At 33.9% G+C, this 25,651-nt stretch overlaps 1 protein-coding gene across 1 annotated transcript in view; it reads left to right on the top strand.

Annotated features, from left to right (window-relative positions):
• ACAP2 (ArfGAP with coiled-coil, ankyrin repeat and PH domains 2) overlaps positions 1–25,651 on the top strand; it is a 125,827-nt gene that overhangs the window by 61,641 nt on the left and 38,535 nt on the right. Inside the window, exons 5-9 of the mRNA XM_063099010.1 lie at positions 7,673–7,731; positions 9,477–9,660; positions 13,996–14,040; positions 19,061–19,156; positions 23,898–23,972. Of these exons, the coding sequence (XP_062955080.1) occupies positions 7,673–7,731; positions 9,477–9,660; positions 13,996–14,040; positions 19,061–19,156; positions 23,898–23,972 (459 nt within the window). The remainder of the gene's footprint in view (positions 1–7,672; positions 7,732–9,476; positions 9,661–13,995; positions 14,041–19,060; positions 19,157–23,897; positions 23,973–25,651) is intronic.

Here is a 25,651-nt window from a genome sequence, read left to right as displayed (position 1 = left end):
ATACTGGCCAGACACCAAAAAGAAAAAAAAAAAAAAAGAATCTTTCCACAAATGTTTCTGTTTATTTCCAGAAATGAAAGTGAACCTTAGTTTTTCTCTTGGTAGCTTTTATATCCTTTTACTTTTAGCATAGGAATAGAAATGCTGTGAATTCTCTCTTAACAAGGTATGGATTAGTGACTTAGGAATTGAGTGACACACCAGCAGACTGAGGCAGTTCCGTGCAGCAGTTCAGAACAGGGAAATAGGTAGCTGAAGGGTAGCTGGATGGCTTGAAATTGGCAAGTAGGAGACAGAGCTTTTACTCTGTCGCCTTTGCATTAACAACATACTTTTTGCTCTAATGGTGGTGTTAAAATATATAGGCTAGATTATTGATACTTAATTTCCTGAACTACTACTTATTCTATTCAAATGCATATAAAATTTAATTTTGGTAGTGTTATATTTTGGAGAACGTAGATGGTAATGTGTTCTTATAGTTTTAAAACAGTGATAATACTATACAGAAAAATGTTCTTTTTTCTCTTTGGAATATACTGATTTTTTTTCAGCTTTATTGAGGAATAATTGACATAAACTGCATGATTAAAGTGTACAATTTGATAAGTTTTGACATATGTATACCTCTGTGAAACCCTCACCACAATTAATTGATGAATGTAAAATCATGCCTCAAAAGTTTTCCTTCCTCCCCTCCTTGCCTCTTTTTGTCATTGATAAGTTTGCATTTTCTAGAATTGTATGTAAATGGAATTTTTTGGTCTAGTTTCTCTGTAATTATTTTGAGATTCATTCATATTGTATGTATCAATACTTTATTCCTATTTTATTGCTCAGTGGTATTGCACTGTATGGACATTTCACAATTTGGTTATCCATTCACCTATTGATGGGCATATTAGCTGTCTATTGCTGTATAACAGATTACTCCCAAACTTAATGGCTTAAAACAATGAACATTTGTTATCTCACAGCTTCTGGGCCAGGAGAGGCTTACTGGGTGGCTCTAGCTCAGGGTCTCACATGAGATTGCTGTCAAGGTGTTGGCTGGGACTATGGTCATTTCAAAGCTTCATTGGGCTGGAGGATTCAATGCAAACATATTTCCACTCATATGGTTGTTGGCTGGAGGTTGCAGGTTCTCACCAAGGACCCTGTTTGCAGGGCTGCTTGAGTGTTCTTACCACGTGGAATCTGTTTAGTCCCAAAACAAGTAATCCAAGAGCAAAAGTAAAAACAAACTTCAATTCCTTTTATGACCTAGTCTCAGAAATTACAAATTATAACTTCCCAATATTACTGTCTGTTAGAAATAAGTCACTATGTCCAGCCCACACTGCAGGAGAGAAGAATTAGGGGCTGCTTTTGAAGGGAGGAATATCAAAGAATTTATAGACATATTTTAAAGCCACCACAATGGACATTTGAGTTGTTTCCAGGTTTTGACTATTACAAATAAAGCTGCTTGTAAAAATACATGCAAGAATCTGTGTAGACATATACTTTTATTTCTCTGTGTAAATAGCTAGGAGTTGTAAGATAGGGTTATATTTAATTTTTTGCTATTCGTATAGTGAAGACCATAAAGCATTGCTTAGAGGAAATAAGAATTTAATTTCTTTTACTGACTAATGTTTATAATAATGATGTTATTCTATTCTTTTATTTATTAAATTTCTTTAAAAATTTAATATCTTTAAGGAAATTGAAGAGAACTTCCAAACATTTGAAAGTTATTCTCCAAAGTTGGTTGTACCATTTTACACCAGCAGTGTATGAGAGATCCCGTGTTCCACATGCTCATCCACACTTGATATGGTCACTCTTTTAAGTTGATTATGGTTTTAATTTGCATTTCCTTAACAACTAATGATGTTGAGTGTTTTGTTTATTTGTCATACATGGATCTTCTTTGGTGAAATGTCATCTTTTGCCCATTTAAAAGGGTTGTTTACCTTACTGAGTTATAAAAGTTCTTTCTGTATTCTTTTGTCAGATATGTTTTGCAAATATTTTCTCCCAGACTTTGTCTTTCCTTTTTTGTTTTTGTAGCAATATCTTTTGAAGAGCAAAGGTTTTTAATTTTGATGAAGTCAATTTATTGCTTTTTTTCTAATATAGTTCTTTTTTTTTTTTTTTTAAAGATGACTGGTAAGGGGATTTCAACCCTTGACTTGGTGTTGTAAGCACCACGCTCTCCCAAGTGAGCCCCAGGCTGGCCCCTAATATAGTTCTTTTTTGTATGTTCTGTTTAAGAAATGATTGCCTAACTTAAGTTCACGAAGATTTTATGTGATGTTTTCTTGTAGAAGTTTAGGTCTTTGGTCGATTTTGAATTAAATTTTTTATATGTCCTATGGTAAGGGTTGAGATTTTTTGGGGGGAGGGGGGAGGGTGCCTATGGCTCTTCAGTTGTTTGTTCTAGCACCATTTGCTCAATAAATTATCTTATCTTTATTGGCACCTTTTATTTAAAAAAAAATTGATCATATGTGTGTAGGTCATTTCTGGAATCAATTCTATTTTATTGATCTTTTTGCGTATCTTTCAACCAGTACCAAACTGCAGTGATTCATGTAGCTTTCATAATAAGCCTTGAAATCAGGCAGTGTGGGTATTTCTTTCTTTCTTTCTTTCTTTCTTTTTTTTTTTAAAAGCAAAAGTCAGCTTAGGCACACCCGCAGGAGAGCTATCATATTTTCCAAAAGCCTCTTGTGAAAACTGAATCAGGCTTGTGCCATAATTCCCCATAGCACAAGTAAACAAGATTCAGATTGACCAGAAAGCGCCCCCATCTCTGGGGCAGCAGCATGGTGTGTGCCAGGATTTGCAGTTCTTTCTTTCTTTTTTTTTTTTTTAATTAATTTTTTTTATTAGGTAGTGTGGGTATTTCAACCTTGCTCCTCTTTTTCAAAGTTGTTTTGGCTATTCTAGGTCCTTTGCATTTCCATATAAGTTTTACAATCAGCTTTTCAATTTCTGCAAAAAAAAACCTTTACTGGAATTTGGGGTGGGATTACATTTAATCTATAAATCAATTTGATGAGAATCAACATCTTACTAATATTGAGTCTTCTAATCCATGAATAAAGTATATCTTTTCATTTATTTAAGTTTAATTTCTCTTAGCATGTTCTGTAGTCATCACTATGCCAGTCTTGCATATTTTTTGTCAAATTTATCCTTATGCATTTCCTATTTTTTGGTGCTATTGTAAATGGCATTTTTTAAAATTTCAATTTCTAATTGATCATTGCTAGTATATAGAAACAGAACTGATTTTTGTATATTGACTTTGTTTCTGCAACCTTGATTTTTGGTTTTGGTTTTTTTGTAGATTCCATAGTATTATCTGTATAATTGATTATATCATTGGTGGGTAAAGACAGTTTTAATTCTTTCTTTCTAATTTGTATGCTTTTTTTATTTCTTGTTTGATTCCATTGCTAGAATTTCTAGTGCAATGTTGAATATAAGTGGTGAGAGTAGACATCCTTGCCTTGTTTCTAATCTTAGGGTTAAAGTAGCTTTTTACCACTAAATATGATGTCAGCTGTAGGTTTTTCATATGTGCCCTTCATTGGGTTGAAAAGTTCCCTTATATTCCTAGATTCCTGAGAATCTTTAAGGAATGGATGTTAGATTTTGGTCAAATGCTTTTTTTGTATCTCTTTTAACTGTTCTTTTTTAGTCTGTTAACATGGTAAATTATACTGATTGATTTTTAAATGTTAAATCAATCTTGCATTCCTGGGATAGATCCCAATTGGTCATGATGTATTGTCCTTTTTGTATATTGTTGTGCTGTATCACTATTATATATTATTAAGAATTTTCAAATCTGTGTTCATGAAGGATATTGGTTTGTAGTTTTCTTTTCTTACAATGTTTTTGGTTTTGTTCCTGAAAAGAATTTTCTTAGAGAATAGATCTTATGATAGAACAGCATTTTTTGAAGAGTTTGTGTAGAATACTATTCTTTCTTCCTTAAATGTTTGGTAGAATTCAGCAATGAAGACATCTTTGTGGAGTTTTCTTTGTAAAAGGGTTTATTTATTTATTTATTTGGGGGATGTGTGTGATTTTTTTCTGATACTTTATAATTAGAAGTTGAAACAGTTTTACAATTAACATTCATGTACTCACCCCCAGCTATATTTTGCTATGTTTGCTTTTTCACATATCTATCCATTTATCTTCTCCTTTCTCTGTGCATCAGTCTACCTATTATTGATGCATTTCAAAAAGTATCTAAGTATGATTTATTATTGGCTAAATATTAATTCTTAATAAATAATGACAGGGAGACTTTTTACAGTGATGAATGCATCAGAAATCATTGAGAGATTTAGAAGATGTAAACTTCCAAAGAATTCTGATGGCAACTCAAATATATGAAAGTTTCACGATGCATTTAACATGGCAGTCAATATAGGCATGTCTCCAGAAAAATCTCTTGTATAAGTCATTCAAATATTTGAGTACTTTTAACATATGCCAGGAATATTTAACTCAAGGAAATATAAAACACATATTACAATAGTTTGGTTTTCTTCCAGGGCAGTGAACTTGCATGCTTAAAAAAAATCATAGCATTTTGACAGTGGCAGATTAGAATGATTCAGTGCGGTATCTTCTCAATGAAATTTGTGTTTTCTTTTTTTACAAAATGTATTTTTTTAAAAAAATCATTTCTTTCATTTCACAAATATTCTTCAATTATGTATTAGGTTCCAAGATTTGTATTACTAAATATAATTTGGAGTAAATTTTTCCACAATAATAATATACCAACTGTGGTAAATGTTAAGAAAACTCCTTGACAGTTGTGACCTGAGAATACAACTACTAACAAATCCTATTTCTCTGGACAGTGTATTCATTTTGCAAAACACTTTGGCTAGCTACTATTTGCTGTCTTTTTATACTGGAAAAAATGGCTATTCTAACAGCTGCACCTTAAATAATTCTCTTTCCTTTTGTACTGAGCTTAGTCTGAAGTGTATGGTTGTTTCCAAATAATTTATAGACAACAGAACACTTTACTTCTAAACACATTCGCATACATTATTTAGGAGTTTAATATTTTTTACAGTTCTATTTTATTTCTTGACGTCAAATTTAAATATAGTTAAGTGTACCATTCAATGAATTTTGACAAACATGTATACTTGTGCAACTCAGATCCTTTTTAAGATATAGGTTATTACCATTATTTGGAAAGTTCTCCCATACTTCTTGTCAGACAATCCCAACCCAAACCCCCCTAGGCAAGTACTGTTCTGACTTTCTTCCATAAACTAATTTTGCTTTTTTAATAACTTCATATAAATGTACTCCTGTAGTACGTGTGTGTGTGTGTGTGTGTGTGTGTGTGTGTGTGTGTGTGTGTGTGTGTGTGTGTGTGTGTGTGTGTGTGTGGTCTTTCACTTGGCAGCTGGCTAGTACAGGAATTCGAAACCTTGACCTTGGTATTAAAATACCACACTCTAACCAACTAAAATTTTTTAGATTCCTCTATATTGTTTTCTATGTTAGTAGTTCTGTCTTTTTAATACTTTGTAGTACAACTTAATTTCATTGAGGTCAGAGAATATGTTCTATGTGATGCCATCCTTTTGCCTTATGCCCTACTTAATGGTCAGTTTTCATAAATGTTTGTGTTCCTGAAAAGAATGGGTATTCTTTTCTCATTGGTTTTATGTTTCTGTATCTGTCCTTTCAGTCAACCTAGTTATGTTGTTTCTTTCTTTTTAATTTTTAAAAAAAATCTGTTGGCTCATATTTTTACTCTTGTAATTCATATTTTAAAGTGATTTTTAAATTTAAGTATAACAAAATAGATTTCTTGTTGTGTACAGCTTTATGGGTTTGGACAAATGCGTAAATGTGATTGGGTCTCCACACCACAGTCAAGATGCACAGCAGTTACATCACCCCCCAAATACCGTCATGTTGCTCCGTTAGTAACCAGCCCTTCCATGTTCTTCTGTCAGTGGAAATCACTGAGTTGTTTTTCATCTCTACAGTTTTGCCTTTTCCTAAGTGTCATATAAATCATACAGCTTTTAGCCTTTTGAATATGACTTATTTTACTTAGCAAAATGCATTGAGATTTATCTATGTTGTTGCATGTATTAATAGTTGTTCTTTTTTATTCTTGAGTATTATTCCATTGTATGACTGTACCATAGTTTTTTTCTCAGTTCACTGGTTGAAGGACATTTGGGTTGTTTCCATTAGGAATAAAACTGCTGTAAACATTTGCATACAGGTTTTTGTATGAACCTAAGTTTTTATTTCTTTTGGGCAAATATCTGGGAGTGTTGGGTTTTATGTAAGTGTAGCATTAACTTCATATGATGCTGGAGGTTTTAAATTATAGATTCTATATCTTTAATTCTGCTCATGTTATCAATTTCTTCTTGAGTGAGCTCTGATAGTTTTTGCTTTCAAATAATGTTTCAGTTTCATCTGTTGAATTTATAGGCATACAGTTCTTCCATAGTTCAGCAGATTATCTTTTTAATTTCTGTGCAATCAGTGGTAAAGTTGCCTCTCTCCTTCTTGATATTTGAAATTTGTGTCCTCTTTCTTTTTGATTACTTTGGCTAAAGGTTTACCAATTTTATGAACTTCTCAAAGAACCAGCTTTTTAGTTTCATTGATTTTTCTCTATTGATTTTCTGTTTAGTTGACTTTCATTCTGATTTTCATTATTTCCATTCTTCTGCTTACTTTGGGTTTAATGTAATGCAGAAAAAATTGTTTTCCTCTCTGGAAATAAATTGACACATTTCAAAATCCTGTACTAAATCCAGTTTGTGAGTGTATGTATGTTATTTAGGAGAAAACAGAAGACTTTGCTAATAGCAAGATTTCGGAGAGAGTGAAATTGTGGTATGGTTTTTAATTATTACAAGGACACAGGATTTTCTTTTTGTTTTGAATTATTGGCTTTTCTGCCTGTTCATCTGACTCTGTTTCAAATTCTGAATGAAGTATTTGGAATTCCCATGACAAGCCCTATGAAATTTATCATACATAGAGCCATCAGTGTTATGTTATGTGGCATCATTTATGTGAGGCAAAATGCTGTACTGGGGAATAAATTTTATTTTTGTCTGTAATCTTAGCAATCATTTAACCAAAAGGACTATATAATTTTTACTTGAATTCAAGAATATGCAATATTTAAATCCCCAAGTCTTCCCACATGAGTAACCTCTAACTAAGGTATAAGGCAGTTCTGGAGTTGTTTTCATTTGGTGTGCTTTGATATATTGGGGTATAAGAATTTGATATATTGGGGTGTAAAAATTTCAGTAGTGGATGGAGTGGAATTTTATTTTATATTTTGGTTGTTATCCAAAATGTGAATTAAAGTTAAGGAAATAGGTTGCTCTACTATTTGAGTAATTCTGTTTAAATATTAAAGCAGATTTGTTTTCTTCTGTGAATGAAGCAATTTTATTTTTGAGACATGACATTGTCTTAAAATCAGTTTCAGTTTCTTTTTTAAATGCTCATTTCTTTTGTAGTCTTCAATAAGAAGAAATACAGGTGTTATTAGAATTGGAATATTGATGAGGGATGTGGTATTTATAGAACTACAAGAACATCTTTTGTTTACTTTTCTAATTGCTTGATGATATATTTTGTGTTTTAGATCCTGTTTGACCAAACTCAGAGATCAATTAAGGCACAGCTTCAGAACTTTGTTAAAGAGTAAGTTATTGCAATGAAAAGGAAAGAAAAGCAACCAGTTAATGAATACATCTGGGAATTGGTGTCTTTTGAAAGAAATTATGGATCATGAATTACTGAAAATATTGGAGTTTTTGTTTGTTTGCTTTGTGAAATGTATACTGCATTTCTTCCTGACTTACTCCATAAGGGAATCAGATTTTATGTCTTTCAACAAATCATTTATATCATGAATATGTGTTCAGGATACATAGCTAGGGTTGTTATAGTTAAAAAAAATTTTTTAAATGTAGATAAATAATCTAGTGGCCTTTCAAAATCAAAGCAAATCCCAAAAGTGGTTGAAATACTATCAGTTATTGTATTTGAAACTAAGTTTTTCATTGTCTCAATGTAGTATTTTCTTTGAGGAGAAGATAATGGAATATATGAGAATGAGTCATGTAATGCATACTTTTTTTGACATAGAAGCCTTTTGTGTCACATTCATCGCATTTTATATGTGAAATAAAATAGAACTAGAAATTAAAAAAAAAAAAATCTGAACTTTCCAAGTTAGGAAAGTTTTCCTTTTTCACATTAATACATCAGTTTTTCTCTTTTAATTCCTGACTGAGAATATATAAAATAACAGATTAAGTTTATTATGGTACACAGTATGCAGGATAAATTATAGACATAAGCTGTAACTAGTGTCGGATCTCATTAACACCTACACTGCTGTTCTACCGGGTTGGAATTTGTTGTTTTGGAGGTGGTATCTCACATATTCTTTATAAATTACTTCATAATAGACTAACACTCAGAATACCCTCACAGAATGTACACATGAAAACTTATGGCTTCTTTCAAAGAATTTAAAAACTTTCTTAGGTATACTTTATTATAAGTTTTAAAAATCATTTGTTGTTTAATACCAAGGTCAAGCGTTCGGATCCCCATACTGGCCAGCTGCAAAAAAAAAAAATAATAAAAAAAAATTATTTGTCTTCAAGTTATTTTAAGTTATTTTGCCTAATTTCCTAGCAGAAGAAGTAAAAGCAAAGGGATGTTGTGTGACTCACCTAAGATCTTTAATCAATCAGATTCATTTTAGACTATGGAAGTGGTTTCAGATTTTCAGACTATTGAAAGGGAGGGGTACTGTTACCCTTTACTGGTACAACAATTCTTTTAGAATATGTGTGTATGTGGTGTAAGACTTATTATATTCATGCCCTTTGACCCAGTAATTCCCATCAATGAGAAATGAATATTGTTTCTTAAAATGTGATCTGTAGATCACCCATAGCAATAAAATCAAGGTTGTGTCTTAAAAAACCCTAGATTTCTAGACTTTATCCCAAAGACTAATGAATTGTATTCTCTGGGAAAGGACCTTGGAATTTGCATTTTTAACAAGTGCCCTATGGTGGTTCTTATGTATATTACTGTTTAAAAATCATTTGATTAAATAATGGTCCATGTACCTGAATTTGTCTTCAGGAAAAAAAATTAACTTTGCCTTTTATGTTTCTGTAATGTTAATTTAGTAATTTGTTTTTACATCAAGTTATATAGATTAAAATAATGAAATGTTAGCTGGCCTTTATTAGGATTTATGTATAATTGAGAAGCAACATATAGTTCAGTTGGAAGAGCTAGTGAATGACAGTGCACAGTGAAACAAGTAAATGGAGGAATATAAGAATTATATTCTAAATGTTATTTTGATAAAATTTTAATTAAGAATGTTTTATGAAAATTTCATTGTTTTTATTTTTTAGAGATCTTAGAAAATTCAAAGATGCCAAGAAACAATTTGAAAAAGTCAGTGAAGAAAAAGAAAATGCATTAGTAAAAAATGCCCAAGTACAAAGAAACAAACAGCACGAAGTTGAAGAAGCCACAAACATTCTGACAGCAACAAGAAAATGTTTTCGACACATAGCGCTTGACTATGTACTTCAGGTATATATTTTATTACATGTTTTCAAATAGTGCTTATCAAACAGGCTGTTACTTTTTTTTTTGTGGCTGGCTGGTATGGGGGTCCAAACCCTTGATCTTGGTGTTACACCATCATGCTCTAACCAACTGAGCTAATCAGCTAGCTGTGGTTATTACTTTTGAGTGATTGCACTAAAAAGAATTAATAATTTTATTTTCTTTGAGTTTAAAAATAAAACATGATCTTTTGTGGAAAATTTTTACCTGTTTGTATATCTTTTTGTGTATGCACATACATGTTTGTGGATGTGCATACCTTTGGTTCTGATTTCTTCCTCTTCTCAGATAACATTGTAATTTCCCCCATTTTTAAATGTTTTAAAAATAATTTTTAATTGCTATATTTTTTTCTGTGGATTTTCTGTGTTAATTTAATTAGTATTTGATTATCAGATGTTTATGGTGTTGCCATAAACTACTGGCAGTAGTAAAAATATAATTTTCAATAATGGTAAGTGATAATAACATCTTTATATATAAACCCTTTGCCACATTTCTGATTATTTCTTTAAATTAGATTCTTAGAAATACGGCTCACCATACTGCCAAATGAAAAATAGATCTAGAGATTGTGTTCTCATATTTTTGTATTAGGTGTTGCTTTTAAAAACTGGAGATCTGTAATTGATAAGTTGCTTGGTGATCTTCTGGTCCTGTGTGTAATTGAAACTAATTTGAATGTGATAGATTCCAGAGGAATTTGAGATACATGAAAAATGGAGGTATAATATATTTTTTCACATGCACATTATGTGTTCCTATGCATCATTGAGTTTAAAGCTTAAAAGCTTTAAGGCTTAGGGATTTATCTTGTCTAAATCTCCTTTCACAAAACAGCAGTGATGTCCTCAGAGACTGTTGACTTTATGATGATTAGAGTATTTCTTTTAAAAAAATGCATAGATAATCTCATGGTGAATTAGTGATTAAAAACTACTCAGGTAACTTTGCAAAACAGTGGAAAATGAACTTTGGACCGCGTGATAGGTTAGCATAGTTGGTTAGATGGTGGTGCTGATAACACCAAGATCCTAAACTGGCCAGCTGCTAAAGAAAAAAAAAGAAGAAAAAAAGAAAAGAAACTTTAAGATTTTTTCTAAGTTTCTGTTCAGTAAGTGAGAAATTAAATTTTATAAATTGAAGTAGACTCCATTTAGGGATGAAGGGCTTCTATAATGGAGTAGTCTGTATTTCCTATGTCCTGTTACTTACTTTACATGCATATCACTTCATGCTGTGGTGTAAGTACTCAACCTTCCTAACCCGTTCCCACTAAAATGGCTCATGCAAAGGTCTTTCTTATTCATTAGACATATTTTAGTTGTTAACCAAATTGACTATTCTGTTTCAGCAAAATGGTAGACTACACTCTCCTTCTTGATTCCTACTTTTGTCTCAATTTATCTGAAATCACTTTTACATCCTCCTCCTAACTTCTATTTCTTTCCAATTTCTGCCTTGGGCTTCTCTCCTTTGTCTGCCTTTTCAGTCTCCTTTTTAGGGTTTCATCATTGGTTCTGTTCTTTTCTTTATATTCTCTGACAATCTCATCATGCCCCTTGCTTGAATTGCCACCTATATATAGATGACAAAATCTACTTTTCACAGGTACCTTATTTTCATTGTGTCTAAAACTGGAATCTGTCATATCACAGAAAGGCTTCTCTTTCTCTTTTGCCTTTATCTAACTGAAAGGCGCCACACCCTCTTACTCTCGCAGAAACCCCAAATGGGAGAATTATATCAGGTATTCTCCTCATTCTAAGCTACTATATGTTGTTACTAAAATGTCTTGAAAGTTCCTTCTATGTGCCTCTTAACTATTTTGTTTCCTCACCCTTGCTGCGGCCCTAATCCAGTCTTACTCTTTCTTGTCTAGAGTGTTAAGATATTCTCATAAAATTGGTCTTTTTTGCATTGCTTTTACCTGCCCCATTATCAAATCATTCTCTGTTCTGTGGTCAGGGTTACTCAGACTTCTTCAGGCAGAATTAATCATTTTTGCCTCTGCCTTCTCTGTGTTGCCATATTTTCACACATATTGTAGTTAGACCACTTGTCACATTTATTGTAAATATTTATTAATATGTCTTTTCTATTCCTAGATTGTATCCCTAGCCTCTAGTCCAGTGGTTGGAAAATAGATAGGTAACAAATGTTTTTTTGAAAGAGTGAGTGGCTTAATGTTATAAATTTTATATGGGGGTGGGAGGGTGTTAGCCTCCATTTCCTTTGGTGTCTATTCAGCAGTTCTAAGTTAGGTTCCACCCCCCCTCCCACCAAATCACTATTAATTTGTTTGATTTTTCTGATGAGAACTGTTATATCATTTTATTTTATGGGCAACATGTCTATTTTAGAGAATAGTAAGTAACAAATATCCAAGTATATAAAGTTTGCTATGCTTTAGCATCTCTAAATATCTGAATTTACTTTTTAACCCAAGAATTTAAATGGTGATTTTTTATTGCTAAATAGAAAAAAAGACAGAGGCACTTTTAGCATTTTTCAGTTTGAATAGTAGGCTATTTGCAGCCTCTACTTTTGCTTAGAACATTTGAAAGTTAATATTTTAGTTTTCAAAACCGAGCAGGCTTTGTAACAGGCATGTAGTAAAAACTAGTGCTTAGTTAAGCAAAGTTGCTTAGATTTTTTCTTGTTTGTTTTTGTTTTCTAGTTAGTGCTTTAAAATTATCTGATAAAATAGGCATAGAATTCTGTGGGAAAGACACATTAAAAAGATATTCTGTAATCTTTTGACAGTTAACAAAGAGTGAGTGATTCTTTTGGATAAGAAGCGTTTTACTTTATTAAACTTTTTATTTTATTAAGCTGATATATAACAGCAGACAAAAATAAAATGTTTGTTACGAATTTCTAGAGTTGGGAGAGATCTCATGAAGGTCAAATCTCTTAATTTACTGATCTTTTCATAAATTTAGTCTAATTAAAATACTTAAGATCTATTAACTTATTTAACAAATATGTAATGAGTGCTTACTATGTGCTGTTCAGGAGCTAGAGCTGGTAATAAGGCAAAGACCCTGATCTCATAGAACTTACGCTTTAGCTAGGGAAAAGGCACTAATAAGTAAAAATAAAGTAGTTATAAATACTGTGAGTAAAATAAATAGGGCTGATGTATTAGACAGTGTGTAAGGGGCTACTTTAGACCTTTGTATTAGTCAGTGTGTAAGGGGCTACCTTAGAAGTTGGTGTTTAAGGGCCGGCCCGTGGCTCACTTGGGAGAGTGTGGTGCTGAGAATACCAAGGCCCCAAGTTCGGATCCTATATAGGGATGGCCGGTTAGCTCACTGGTTGAGTGTGGTGCTGACAACACCAAGTCAAGAGTTAAGATCACCTTACCGGTCATCTTTTTTTAAAAAAAAAGAAGTTGATGTTTAAGTTGAGACCTGATTTGGTAAGAGATAGCCTCGTACCCATCTAGGCAGTCCATAATGACATGTAGACAGAACAGCTAGTACAGAGGCATAGAGGTGGGAGCAGCCTTTGGCTGTGGCTGGAGCACAGTAAAGGGAAAAACACTAGAAAATTAGGTCATAGAGGCAGACAGGGGCCTCATCACAATGGGCCTTGCCAGCTACCATAGGAAGTAGGAGGGTTTTCAGCTAGAGGTAATATGATCTTAGTTATGTTGTATAAAGATCACTCTGGTTGCTGTGTGGAGAATAGATTATAGGGAGTCAAGAGTGGAAACAGAGAGACTAGTTCATAGACTATTGTAACAGCCCAGAAAACAATGATAGCAGTGGTGGTAAAGCAATGATAATTTGCATTAAGGATGTATGTTGAGGGCCGAGCCCGTGGCGCACTTGGTAGAGTGCTGCGCTGGCAGCGCGGCGACGCTCCCGCCGCGGGTTCGGATCCTATATAGGACTGACCGGTGCACTCACTGGCTGAGTGCCGGTCGCGAAAAAACGACAAAAAAAAAAAAAAAAGGATGTATGTTGAACCTTGGTGAGCAACAATTAGATAAGGAGGGTGGGGGAAAGTTGGAATTCTCAGAAGTTAGAATGTCAAAACAGTTCTGTCACTACAATATTATAATTTAAATGACCAATTTTTCTTTGAGTAAGAATGGATAAGAATTTTGTTGGCTGGTTTGTCTTAACTTTTTGCAAAAAGGGTTGTCAGATGAAAAAACTTGAACTTTGTTTTTATTTGCTTTTTGGAAAAGTTTTAAGCTATGAAAATAAGCAAGTTTAACAATATTGTGTTATACGTTAGTTTTTATAAAATGATGTATGTGAATTAACCAAGTGTATTTTCCCTCAGATTAATGTTCTTCAATCAAAAAGGAGATCAGAAATCCTAAAATCAGTAAGCCCATTTATTGAAATGATGTTTTAAATATTTTAATATGAAACCAAGTGTACATGTTTAAATGTTTGATGCGGTATCTAGTATATACATTCCAGGTTCATAATTGCTTTTACTTCTTTTTGATTTTTATTTGTATTTCTTTTTTTAAAAAATTTTTATTGAATCATAATTGATTATACATATTTTTGGGGTTCAGTGTTGACATATGTTGATCAAATCAATATTACTAATATATGTATTGTTACAAATTGTACTTATTCTTTATGCTCCTTGTCTAATCTCTCCCCATCCTCCTCTCCCTCCGCACTCCCACCACTGATAACCCTAGATTTCTTCTCTCCCTCTGATTTGTTGCCCAGATTATCTGACCAATGCTGAGAGGTGTGTTCAGGTCCCCCAATATTATCATAGAGAAGCTTCTTCTGTCACTCTGGAATGGGCTTTGTAGAGCGAAACATCCTCTTCCTTTCTTTGGTCTCTGCTGGTGGCTCTCCTTGTGTCAATGCACAAGGTGCATTGGCTAGTGGACCATCTGCATGGTGGTTGTGACGTCTAGCTACTTTTGCGGCAGATATGGTTACTGTGGTGGCTGTGGTGGGCCACCCACATGGAGGTGATATTTTTGGCATGTTCCTTGGCACAGTCAGTGTGCCTGGTTGTGGGAGGGGGATCCAGTCCCTGGTTGTGGGAGGGGGATCCAGTCCCTGGCTCCAGGCTCAGGTCCCTGGGCTAGCGCCAAGGCACTGGCAGTGTGCCTGGTTGTTGGGGGGGGGGTGTCCTGTCCCCACTCCATACCTCAGGTCCCCTGGCAGGCCCCGAGGCACTGGTGGTGTGGCTGTGTGGGAACTAATTTTTTGTCCTTTGCTTACTTCTAAAATGGGGGAACTTCCTGTGGGAACCAGTACTTGAGCTGTATGGTTGAGCTAAATTGATGCTTTGCTGCTGTTTCTCTAGGGAAGGCTTTTTGTGCAGCTGAGGGTTTAATGGTTGAACTTATAGGTACTTCCAGCTCTCCAGAGACCTGGTACACCTGGGTTGTGTAGAAACTCTGATCTGAGCCTGAGTCTTTTCATCAAACTGCACCCCATGCAATTCTGTATTCCCGACCAGTCTCCTCTGAGTAGTCCTTCGCTGATTGGCAGGCAGCTTGGCTGTCCTTGCTGTGTCCCAGTGTTCTCCCAGTGGGCCCGTCTCCCCCACTACCTGTGCTGCAAACACTTCCCATGGGACAGGCTGTGCGCTGGTCCCTTGTGATGACTCACTGGCCTTTGAATGCTCCTTTTTTTCACTTGTTGTGGCTCCTTGCTCCTGTGTGGGTCCACAGAAACCCTATTAGTGGTCTTGCTGTCCTGGAGGCCACCGAGACCCCCTTCTCCCCTGCCACCTCCAAGCAATTCCATCCAAAGGGCACAGCTGGGGCTTTTGCTGGCTCCTGCTCTGTGTGCTCAGCAGCTCCAGCCTTAAAGTGGCCATGGCCTGAAATGCTCTGAGCAGTTTTTTCTTTCTTTCATTGTGGCTTCTCCTACCTTCGTGAACTGTGCAGGTCACTCCTCCTCTTCCCTGAGTTTTATCAGCCCTGGCTTGGCTGTTGTTGCTTTTCTATAGTTGTAAATTGGTTGATCTGTGGGAGAGAGTGACGCTGGGGACCATCTATTCTGCCATCTTGACCGGAAGCCCTTATTTGTATTTCTTATATGGCACTTAACCACTTTTTTCTCCTTCATGTTATAGTTGTTTATGTGTATCTCATCTATTAATACACTGTGAGCTCCATAAAAGCAGACTTTATATTGTTCCATTTTTATGTTCTATTATCTTAATGTGATGCTTTACATGCACTAACTGCTCTTTGCTCTTTGGTTGATAACTAGAAGTGGTATAAAAATGTATGAGAATATTTAAGATTTGTTTTGAAATTTATAAAGATAAAATACTATTGCATTTAGATTTTGAATTTACTCTAGGTGGTATTTGCTTTTAAAATTTTTCTGCCCAACCTCTTTCAAGGTATTTACATTTTTCTCTATAATATTATGTGTTATCTAGACTTTTAAAATATTTGAGATCAAGGACTTAAATCATTTGGAGAATTTTCCCATTAGGGTTGATGATGTGTCAGCATTTTGGTTTGTTCTTTGGTGTGCAGTTACAAAATCAGTGGGGTGAAATTTGAGGATCTTCCTTTTTTTTTTTTTTTTTTTTTTTTTTGGTGCTGGCTGGTATAGGGATCCAAACCTGTGACCTTGGTGGTACCAGCACCATATTCTCCAAAGTGAGCTAACCAGCCAGCCCAAGGATTACGTTTTTTTTTTTTTTTTCCTGAGCCTCTTCACCTATAATGACAGTGACTTTTTGCCTTTTTTTTTTTTGCTCTTTAACAAGAAAGCGGGTAGGAGATGGTGTGGTATGGCATCACACTCTTTCTTATTTTGAGAACCTTGAAATAATTCCTCCTCTCTGAATTTATTTACTGAAGTAATTTCTGCCCCCCCCCCCGAGACAATAGTTAAATTAAGTTAGGTCTTGTCCCCACCTAGCTTTTTCCTAAATTTTATGTTTATATTCATGTTATATCTTATCAGGTAAGTACATTGTACTTCCTGTTTTTTAAAAGATACTGTTTATCCCTATCTCATTTTACAGACTAATGGTAATATGTGTGAATTGTAGAAAATTGGAAAATGTATGAAAAAAAAATAAAAACTATAAATTCTACTACCAAGGGAGAACCACTGTTAATATCTTGGCATATATCTCCGTCTTTTTTCTCTTTGTGTGTGTGTGTGTGTGTATGTGAACATGAATATGTGCCTTTTAAAATTGCATTTAATTTTTTCAAACAAAATTGGAATAATTCCTACATTATAGGAATAATGTAGGAATAATAATTCAGGAGTAATAATTCCAGGGATAATAATGCCTGGAATTCTTACAAGAATCATTACAGGAATAATAATTCCTGTTTCATAACTTTTGTTTTTTAACTAATACACTTCCAAATCATATGTTGCTAAATATTCTTTATTTAATGATGGCTTTTGTGGCTAGGTAGAATGCTACCACATGAATAGACTAGGGGTGGACAAACTTTTGTAAAGGGCCAGGTAATAAATATGGTAGGTTTTAGGTTTTTCAGGCCATGTGGTCTCTATTACAGTTACTCAACTGTGCCCTGGTAATGAGAAAGCAGCCATAGACAATACATAAATGAATGGTCATGGTTGTGTTCTAATAAAACTTTATTTATGGACACAGAAATTTGAATTTCATATAATTTTCATGTGTCATGAAATTCATGTGTCTTCTTTTCATTTTCTTTCAACCATTTAAAAATGCAAAAGCCATTCTTAGCTCATGAGCCGTCCAAAAACAGTTGGTGGGGCTAGATATAGTTTGCAGGTCATAGTTTGCTGACCTTGAATATACCATAAATTAACTTCACCCATTAGTGGATATTTTAGTAATTTTCGTGTTTTTGACATTGAAACATAGTATTGTAGTGATTATTATAGTGAATAATCTGATTTTTTCCTTAGGATAGATTTATAGACGAGGAATTACTTCAAAGGGTTTAAACATTTAAGGCTTTTGGCAAATATTGTCAAATTTCAAGTGTTATACAATATTTCCACTAATTGTGTGTGAGTGAACATTTCTCCACGTTTTATCAGCACTGAGTATTACAATTTCCCCACCCTCCCCCCAGCTTGATAGGGAAAAAAAGTGATCTCATTATCAATTTTGCATTTCCTTAATACAAATGAGTTTGAACATTTTTTCCATATTTTTTTTTTTTGCCACTTGTATGCCCTATTTATGCATTTTGTCTCTTTCTCTGTTGGAGTGTGGACTGTTTATGGTTTTCACATTGATCTGTGACATTTCTTATATATTGAGACTGTTAACCTTTTGTCATTTGTGTTTTCCTAGTTTATAATTTCCTTTACTATGCCTATTGTGTGTTTTGATGCATGCATATTTTACATTTATTTTTATGTAGTTCTAGCGGTTAATCTTATCTCCCACCTCCCCCCACTTTTTTTGCAATTTAATGATTTTTATTATATTCACAAAGTTGTGCAGCCATCACCATTTTATCTCATTCCAGAATAACATTCCTTTTGTGAGTTTTGTCTTTTTGTCTTTGTGTTTTATATAATTGGTTCTTTTCTTGGAAAAAAATTTTTTTGGGAGGATTCTTGAGTATTAAGGACCTTATGACTTATTTCAGATTTCAGAGAATTAAACAGATGCCACTTCTTGCTAAATATAGCATGGGCATTTAGAAGATTATTTCAATATTTTACATTAGTTATATAATTCCTTCCTCTGTAAAAACTGAATTAATAAAAACTAGTGATTTTTCTCTCATGAATAGGTAAAATATAGGAGAACTTGGAAAAATCTCAATCCTGTTAATGTTGTTTTTTGGATTTGTGGAATGAATATAAAGAAATATCCATATTGGTAGAGTCTGTTGACTCATTTTGTTTTGTTATCTTGAGAAAAGAAGTGAGCATTCCCCCACTTCCGGTTGTGTTTGGTGGTCTAGTAGGCTGTAAAGTGTTTGTGGTTGTTTTGTTTTGAGAGCTTTATATTTCCCCTTATCTTTTTTATGTCTTATTTGCAACTTAAGTCTTGCCAGTGAGTTTGGTTGAAAGAACACAGATGTTCTATAATGTACCTAGGAAGATAGTGAAGCTATTGAAAATTTTATTATTTGAATCAACTATGTGAATTTTGATCATTTAGATATAGTCTAAATGACTAAAAGTTTGGGCATTGTTAACAATGTAAACCACTGGGAAATTTCTTTTAAATAACATTTATTCTCATATTTGCAAATATTTCTGAAATACTCTTAAGAAAAATGACTCAGTTTAGTTTTAAATAGGATTGACATTTTGGGCTCTTGTCAAATAATTCTTAAACATTGAATGGGATCAGGATTAAAAAACAATTCAGAATATTTATCTAGGAATGGATTTTAAAATGGTAATATTTTCTCCTCTATTAGATGTTATCCTTTATGTATGCTCATTTGGCCTTCTTTCATCAAGGATATGATCTGTTTAGTGAACTTGGGCCCTACATGAAGGATCTTGGAGCACAGGTAATGTTGGAGTGTGTTTCTTGATTCTGATTCTGTATTACTTACTGAAATTTGTATTTTTAAAGAAATTTATCATTTTGGGAGATTTTTTCATTTATGTAATGAAGAAGTTTGATGCTACAGCAGATTTATGTGGGCAAAATGTATAATGAAAAATGAAATTAAGGGTAAAAATAACCTTATGTTATGAATTGTAAATGTGGTTACTGAAAAGGAGAATTTAAAAATAAGGTGTCTCATTTATAGTATACATAGCTATCTTTGTTTTTACCATGAGAGTTTTTTTTTTTTTTTTTTTTTGGTGGCTGGCCGGCATGGGGATCCGAACCCGTGACCTTGGTGTTACAAGGCTGAGCTCTAACCAACTGAGCTAACCGGCCAGCCCCGCTATCTTTGTTTTTAAATTTCTTACATTTGGATAATTGAGTTGCTGTCCTAATTTGCTTTTCATTTGAGCTATAGCTCTTTTTTTATTTTTAAAAAATTATATTTTGCTATTTGAGTAATACAATTTTAAAATCTTAAGTTTGTAGAGCTCCTGGGAACTTTTTCACTTCACACAGACACATGTGGGGTATCTATGTGTGTGTGTGTGTAAGAATTATAAATAAGAATTTTGTATGTATATAAATTTTATTATGTTCAAATTATTTTTTATATTTGATTATTTTTTCTGGGGGACATTGTTTTTTATTGATCGTTGAGCTTTCTTGATTTAACAGTGTCAAATTTTAGGTGATTCTCTTTCCCAAGATGGTTCAGTTTACTTTCTGAGGAAAGGGATTAAGGATGAAAAATAGTCTAGGGAAATGGGAAAAAGGTAAGAGTGGAATAGGAATTACATTTACTGACCAAAATATATGGGATGTGTGTATGTGTGTGTGTGCGTGTGTGTGTTGAGATGGTGTGGAGGAAGGATGGTGCATATGCAATGAATTATACATATTCTGTTTTCTGCCTCTACATATCTAAATCTATTGGAAGAAACCAACAAGTCACCAGACTATTAATCTCTGTGCTAAATACCTGTCTGTGTATATCAGTTGGGATTAGGTTTGCTTTCAATACTAGAAGTAAAATACTCGTAGCTTTAAAGGATTTTATTTCTCCTATATAAGGTCAAAGGCATGGTATGGTGGCCACTTGATAAGGAGGGATCCAGGCTTATTATATTTTTTGATTCTACCTTATGGTTCAAAGTACCTAATCAAGCTCTCTCCATCAGGCTCAAATTCCAGCTAATAGGAAGGGGGAAAAGGGAAAGAAAGACACAACCCTGTCTTTAAGAACATTTCTTGGAAATTGTATATGTCACTTCTACAAACATCCCAATGGCCAGTGCTTAGTCACAAGGTCACACTAGCTGCAAGCTGCAAGGAAACCTGGGAAATAAAACCTTAACTAAGCCAGGTATCCATGTGAATTGCTAGAATTTGGGGTCAAGGAGGAAGGAGAAAATAGATGTTGGGGGACATCTAGCCTATTTTACCACATGGGGAGGATCAGGGTGTTTGTTGTAGGAGTGTATAAATAGGACATCTAACCCAGACTTGGGGGGAAGGCACGACCTTCCTTGGTTCTAGGCATCAAACATTAGATTGCACTCTTGTTTTATATTAAGTATAACTTATAAAAATGATATGAGTTGAATTACAGTTGACTAGTTGAAATAACTATGTTTTTAGACATCTATTAATATAAGTTTTGTGGGGTTTTTTCCTTCCAAATCTTGAATAAATTTTCAGGCCCTTGGAAAGTATCTAAGCCCCAGTGCCTATAGTGCCTAGTGGATAATATAATGTAGTTGGAAGTGGGTGGTTAGGATTTTTTTTTAGTAATTGAGTTAGGAGATAATGGCATCAGAAACTAGAGTCATGGCACTAGAGATAAAGACAGATCTGAGGGCTATTTAAGATATAGCCAATTCAAGGATGGAGAGACATGATGAGTTAAGGTTTAAATGTGTTAATTTTTGAGAATTGGTGTGTAAGTGGATAGCTGTATCTAGAACTCAAGAGAGAGACATAGACTAAATGAGCCAATAGCATATAATTGCTAATTGCAACCACAAGAGTGGATGAATTGACCCAGGGAGAGTTAGCTATCTCAAAATCAGAGCTATTTTTTTAAAAATGTAAGAGGGCCGGCCCGTGGCTCACTTGGTAGAGTGTGGTGCTGATAACACCAAGGCCACGGATTCGGATCCCTATATAGGGATGGCCGGTTAGCTCACTTGGGAGAGCCTGGAGCTGACAACACCAAGTCAAGGGTTAAGATCCCCTTACCAGTCATCTTTAAAAAAAAAAAAAAAAGTATGTATCTGGACACTGTACTTAAAGATTTTGATTTTGTAAGTTAAGTTAAAGTTCACTAATACTGGGTAAAAAGGGAAGCTGGCTCAGAACAGGGACCCAAGAAGTACCAACTTTTAAGACATGTTTAGTTAAGAAGAACTGGGTTACGACATAGATGAGAAAGGGCCTAGAAAATGGAGAGACTGTGGTATCACAGGCCAAGGAAAGAGTGTCTCAAAAGGAGGGAATGGTTACTGCAAAAGAGGGCTGAGTAAACCAAGAGAAATAATTATTGGGTTTAGCTGCAAGAAGATTGTTACCTCTGTGAGAGATGCTGTTTCCATGGAGTTGGGGGCCCAAACCACAGAAGCTAGATTACAGCGGGTAGATGAATATGAAATGGGCAAGTGGAGAACATGGTAACTTTTAAAAGAAATTGTGTTATGAAGGAAAGAGAGAGAAGGTGGTAGCTGGAGAGGAATATGGGTTTTATTTAAGGTAGTATGATTTGCACAAATTTAAAAGCAGATGGGAGTGGGCCAGTTCCAGAGGGCGAAATTGAAAAGGAGGAAGAGAAGTGATGAATCTGAGGTGGTGGGAGTGGAAGGGATTCAGAGCACAGGGGGATCGGAGATACCTAGCTAGTTACAGCAGCCTATTAAAATTAGTAATGTCCAACACAAACATGGGACACATCCTGCTCTGCTTCAGACTCTCTTCCTGATGTAATCCCCAGCATCTAGAAGACAGGATAGTACCAGTCTTCATCTTCCCAACTCATGCCTCTCCCACCCCTCACTCACCATGTTGAAAGATTTTTGTTTTCTTTGTACTTCCTCCCCAACAGAGAGTGGAAATTTTCTCTCTTCCACAATAGCAGTGGGGTGGAGATGCAGCAGAGGAGTTTACCACCAATTTGACAACACTTGCATTGCAGTACTTGTGTAAAGTACATGCATACACACACACACATATATAAATACACATGTAATTTTGAATTTGGAAGCTGCCTTATACTGCACTTCAGTCTGAATGACTAAATAATATTTATGTGCTATGCAGTTAGAGGCATAAAACCCATGGTGTAATGGTTATTCCACTCATTCTGCATAAGAAACTTTTGAGAACATAAATTTTCCTAGTGCAACATGTATCAGCATTACTTATTAAATCAGTGTCACTAAGGTATGTATGTGTTAGATCCCCAAAGTAGAGTAGTATAGTTGCCATCTATATCAAATACTTTATCATAGTGATAATTCTGTTTCGGTGTAGGTTTTTTTTTTTTTTATTCTTTATTACTATTCAGTAATATTAAGATTTTGTTATCAGAATTATTTTCCTGTAGAAAAAACATTATCATTTGTGATAGAGGGTGAATAAAGAATCATGTAGTTTTTTAAGAAGTTTTTTTTTTTCGTTTTTTAGTTTTTAAAGGATATCACTTAAAATATTTGGACATTTAATATATATCTTTCTCCATATTCCTGCTTTTTACATTTTTATTTATTCATCTATCAGACATGCATTAATCAGTTGGAGGTTATGGGGGTTGAAAGTTAGAAAGACATACATCACAGTCTGGAGGATGAGATCCACGTAATGGTGTATGTTATAACCTAATTGTTGTTATTCTAACATATAGGAGTTCAGGAAGCCAGTACATTTCTCATCACATATTATTGGAATTCAAATACTTCTCTTGTGATAGAAAGGAATATCATCTTTTCTGATGCACAGGAACAGGAAAGAAATGAGATTGTATGATTTCATTATATTTTTGAGGTTTTAAAAATGAACCTTAAGAATTGGTGATTTTGTACCTTGGTCTTATGAATAATTGCTCTTATTTTATTATTATTATTTTTAGATTTCTGCTTTATCTGGTGAATTATTTTTTCTGTCTTTTAGATTTGATTATAATATTAGGAAGCTAGCTTGAAAACATGAAGTATCTTGAGATATTGGAAGTATCTGTTAACAGTGAACTTGTGAGAGCTGGCTGGACTGGTTTAGCTGCACTTATCTTTTGCTATATGGAAAAAAAAACCATCACTGTTTCTTTTTTATATCTTGGATTACATCTATAAGAATTTGCCAAGTGGGTCGGCAGTTAACTTTCCTAGAGTCATTTTCCTTATTCAAGGACTGACCGTGTATCAGTGAAGTGCCCATGACAAGACCTCCTATCACATATGCTTGACACCGTGACTGTTCTTGGAAATGTTTTCCCTAGAGAAAATAGGGACTTTCTCAAAGAGGATTTGATACCAGAAAAAATGGAAACTTTAAAGTTTAGGCAAAATGCTTTTTCAAGTAAACCTGAATTGAGTAACCTATTACTATGTTTATCTGTGAAATGACCTGGAATATGGTTTGAAAAAGTAATCATACCTTTTTTTCTCTGATTTTTAAGTCTACAGTTTTTCTCTTTTTCCTCCTTATAGTTGGATCGACTGGTTGTGGATGCAGCAAAGGAGAAAAGAGAGATGGAGCAAAAACATTCCACCATTCAACAAAAGGTACCTGAGGGGAAATGTTAAAGGGGATTAATTCCCATTTTACCCAATTGTTTATTTGTTTAAATAAGGTACCATTGTGTTGAAACAAATCCTTTGAGTTGCTTTAATAATTAAATCATGTAGATAAATTCATCCTCTTTTTGTGAAAAGTAAGATGTTTCTCAGATGTTAAGATCTGTTTTGTATATACTTTCAGATCAAAACATTTGAAAGCCATGCTCTTGAACCAGTTTATAAAAATCTTACCTCTTAGGGTCTTGTTTAAGTTAAAAGTGGCCTTTACTTAGAATTTAAAACACTATTCATAGTTTCATTCAGGATGCCCACAGCCCCCTGTGACAGAGAGAGAGAGAGAAACAGAGAAAGAGAGAGAGACAGACAATAACACCTTGGTAGCAATGTGTCCGTTTGGTCTTTCCACCTGTAGTCACTGTAAGGCAGCATTCTCCCTCTCCCACATGATGCTGAAACTTCACTTGCGTTGCTTGTTTAATTACTTAAGCCTAGCTGAACTAATTTTTGAAAAATATGTTTTTAAAAATGGAAATTCAGATATTAAACCAGTTTTTAATTTCTTCATGCCGAAAGAGTTGAGTGTGGCCTAAAACTCAACCTTACAATATTTTATCTTACATAATCAGTGATATTTTTTGTGTAGTAATCTGAAAATAAAAGGAGAGAGTTGGAGGTTGAATGTAATAATATGAGCATGTGACAGAGTGCCTTCTGGCATTGCTTTAAGAAATCTGTTCTCTTAGTATTGATTAGTCAAATCAAGTTTTGTTATGGTTTACTTAGAATTTAAAATATCAATAAACTAGATCTGACATAGGAGTTGTTAATGGAAAAAAAACAAAAGCAAAATCTGTAAGAAAAGTAAGAAAAATTTAATTGGTGATGGATTATTAATGCTGAAAGAGAAACAGTATTTAAGAAAGGAAATATTTTCTACCAGACCGTCTTTAAGCTAGTTATTTCCTAGTTAGTGTCAAGTGAGACTAACTCCCTATTTTTGCTTTGTTTGAAGTTAGATTAACTTTTGGTTGAGTAACTTTTTTTTTAATTGACAAATAAAATTTGTATATATTTAGGGTGTATATGATATTTTGATGGGTAACTAGTTTTAATGACATTACTATGAAAAGATTATTAAAAATTGGGACCCAAAACTATGCTGTCTACTCTAAGTGAATCATTGTGCCCTGTATGCATGTATTGAAACAACACACTGTACCCCACAAATTCCTACAAGTAAATGTTAAAATAAAAAGCGATCATGATATTTATAGAAATATATGAATATTTGCTTAAATTTTATTATTTCATAAATATTGTGCATCTTTTAATATCTTTTCCTATTATATACACAGTTCAATGTTGTACTTAGGTCTAAAACAGGTAAATTATTAAATCTAAGATGAATTTATTTCATTTTACACAATACATAACTTTTTTTTTTTTAAAAGAAAATAATGCTATTTTTGCTTATTATGAATTCTCACCTTTTTTCCTACCGTTAAATGCTGACACAAGGCTGCACTACAGGTAAAAAAAAAAAAAAAAAAAAAAAAATCCAGTCACCTAAAAATTAAGGGAAATGTGTCTAACGTAACTATTTAGATTTTTCAAGAATTGAAATTGATCAATTGGAGAAACAGTGATGCTATGAACGTTCATAT

This window comes from Cynocephalus volans, chromosome 1 (assembly GCF_027409185.1).
Source record: "Cynocephalus volans isolate mCynVol1 chromosome 1, mCynVol1.pri, whole genome shotgun sequence".
NCBI classification, from domain to species: domain Eukaryota; kingdom Metazoa; phylum Chordata; class Mammalia; order Dermoptera; family Cynocephalidae; genus Cynocephalus; species Cynocephalus volans.
The sequence above is the reverse complement of the archived record's forward strand: the minus strand, read 5'-3'. Positions and strand labels throughout refer to the sequence as shown.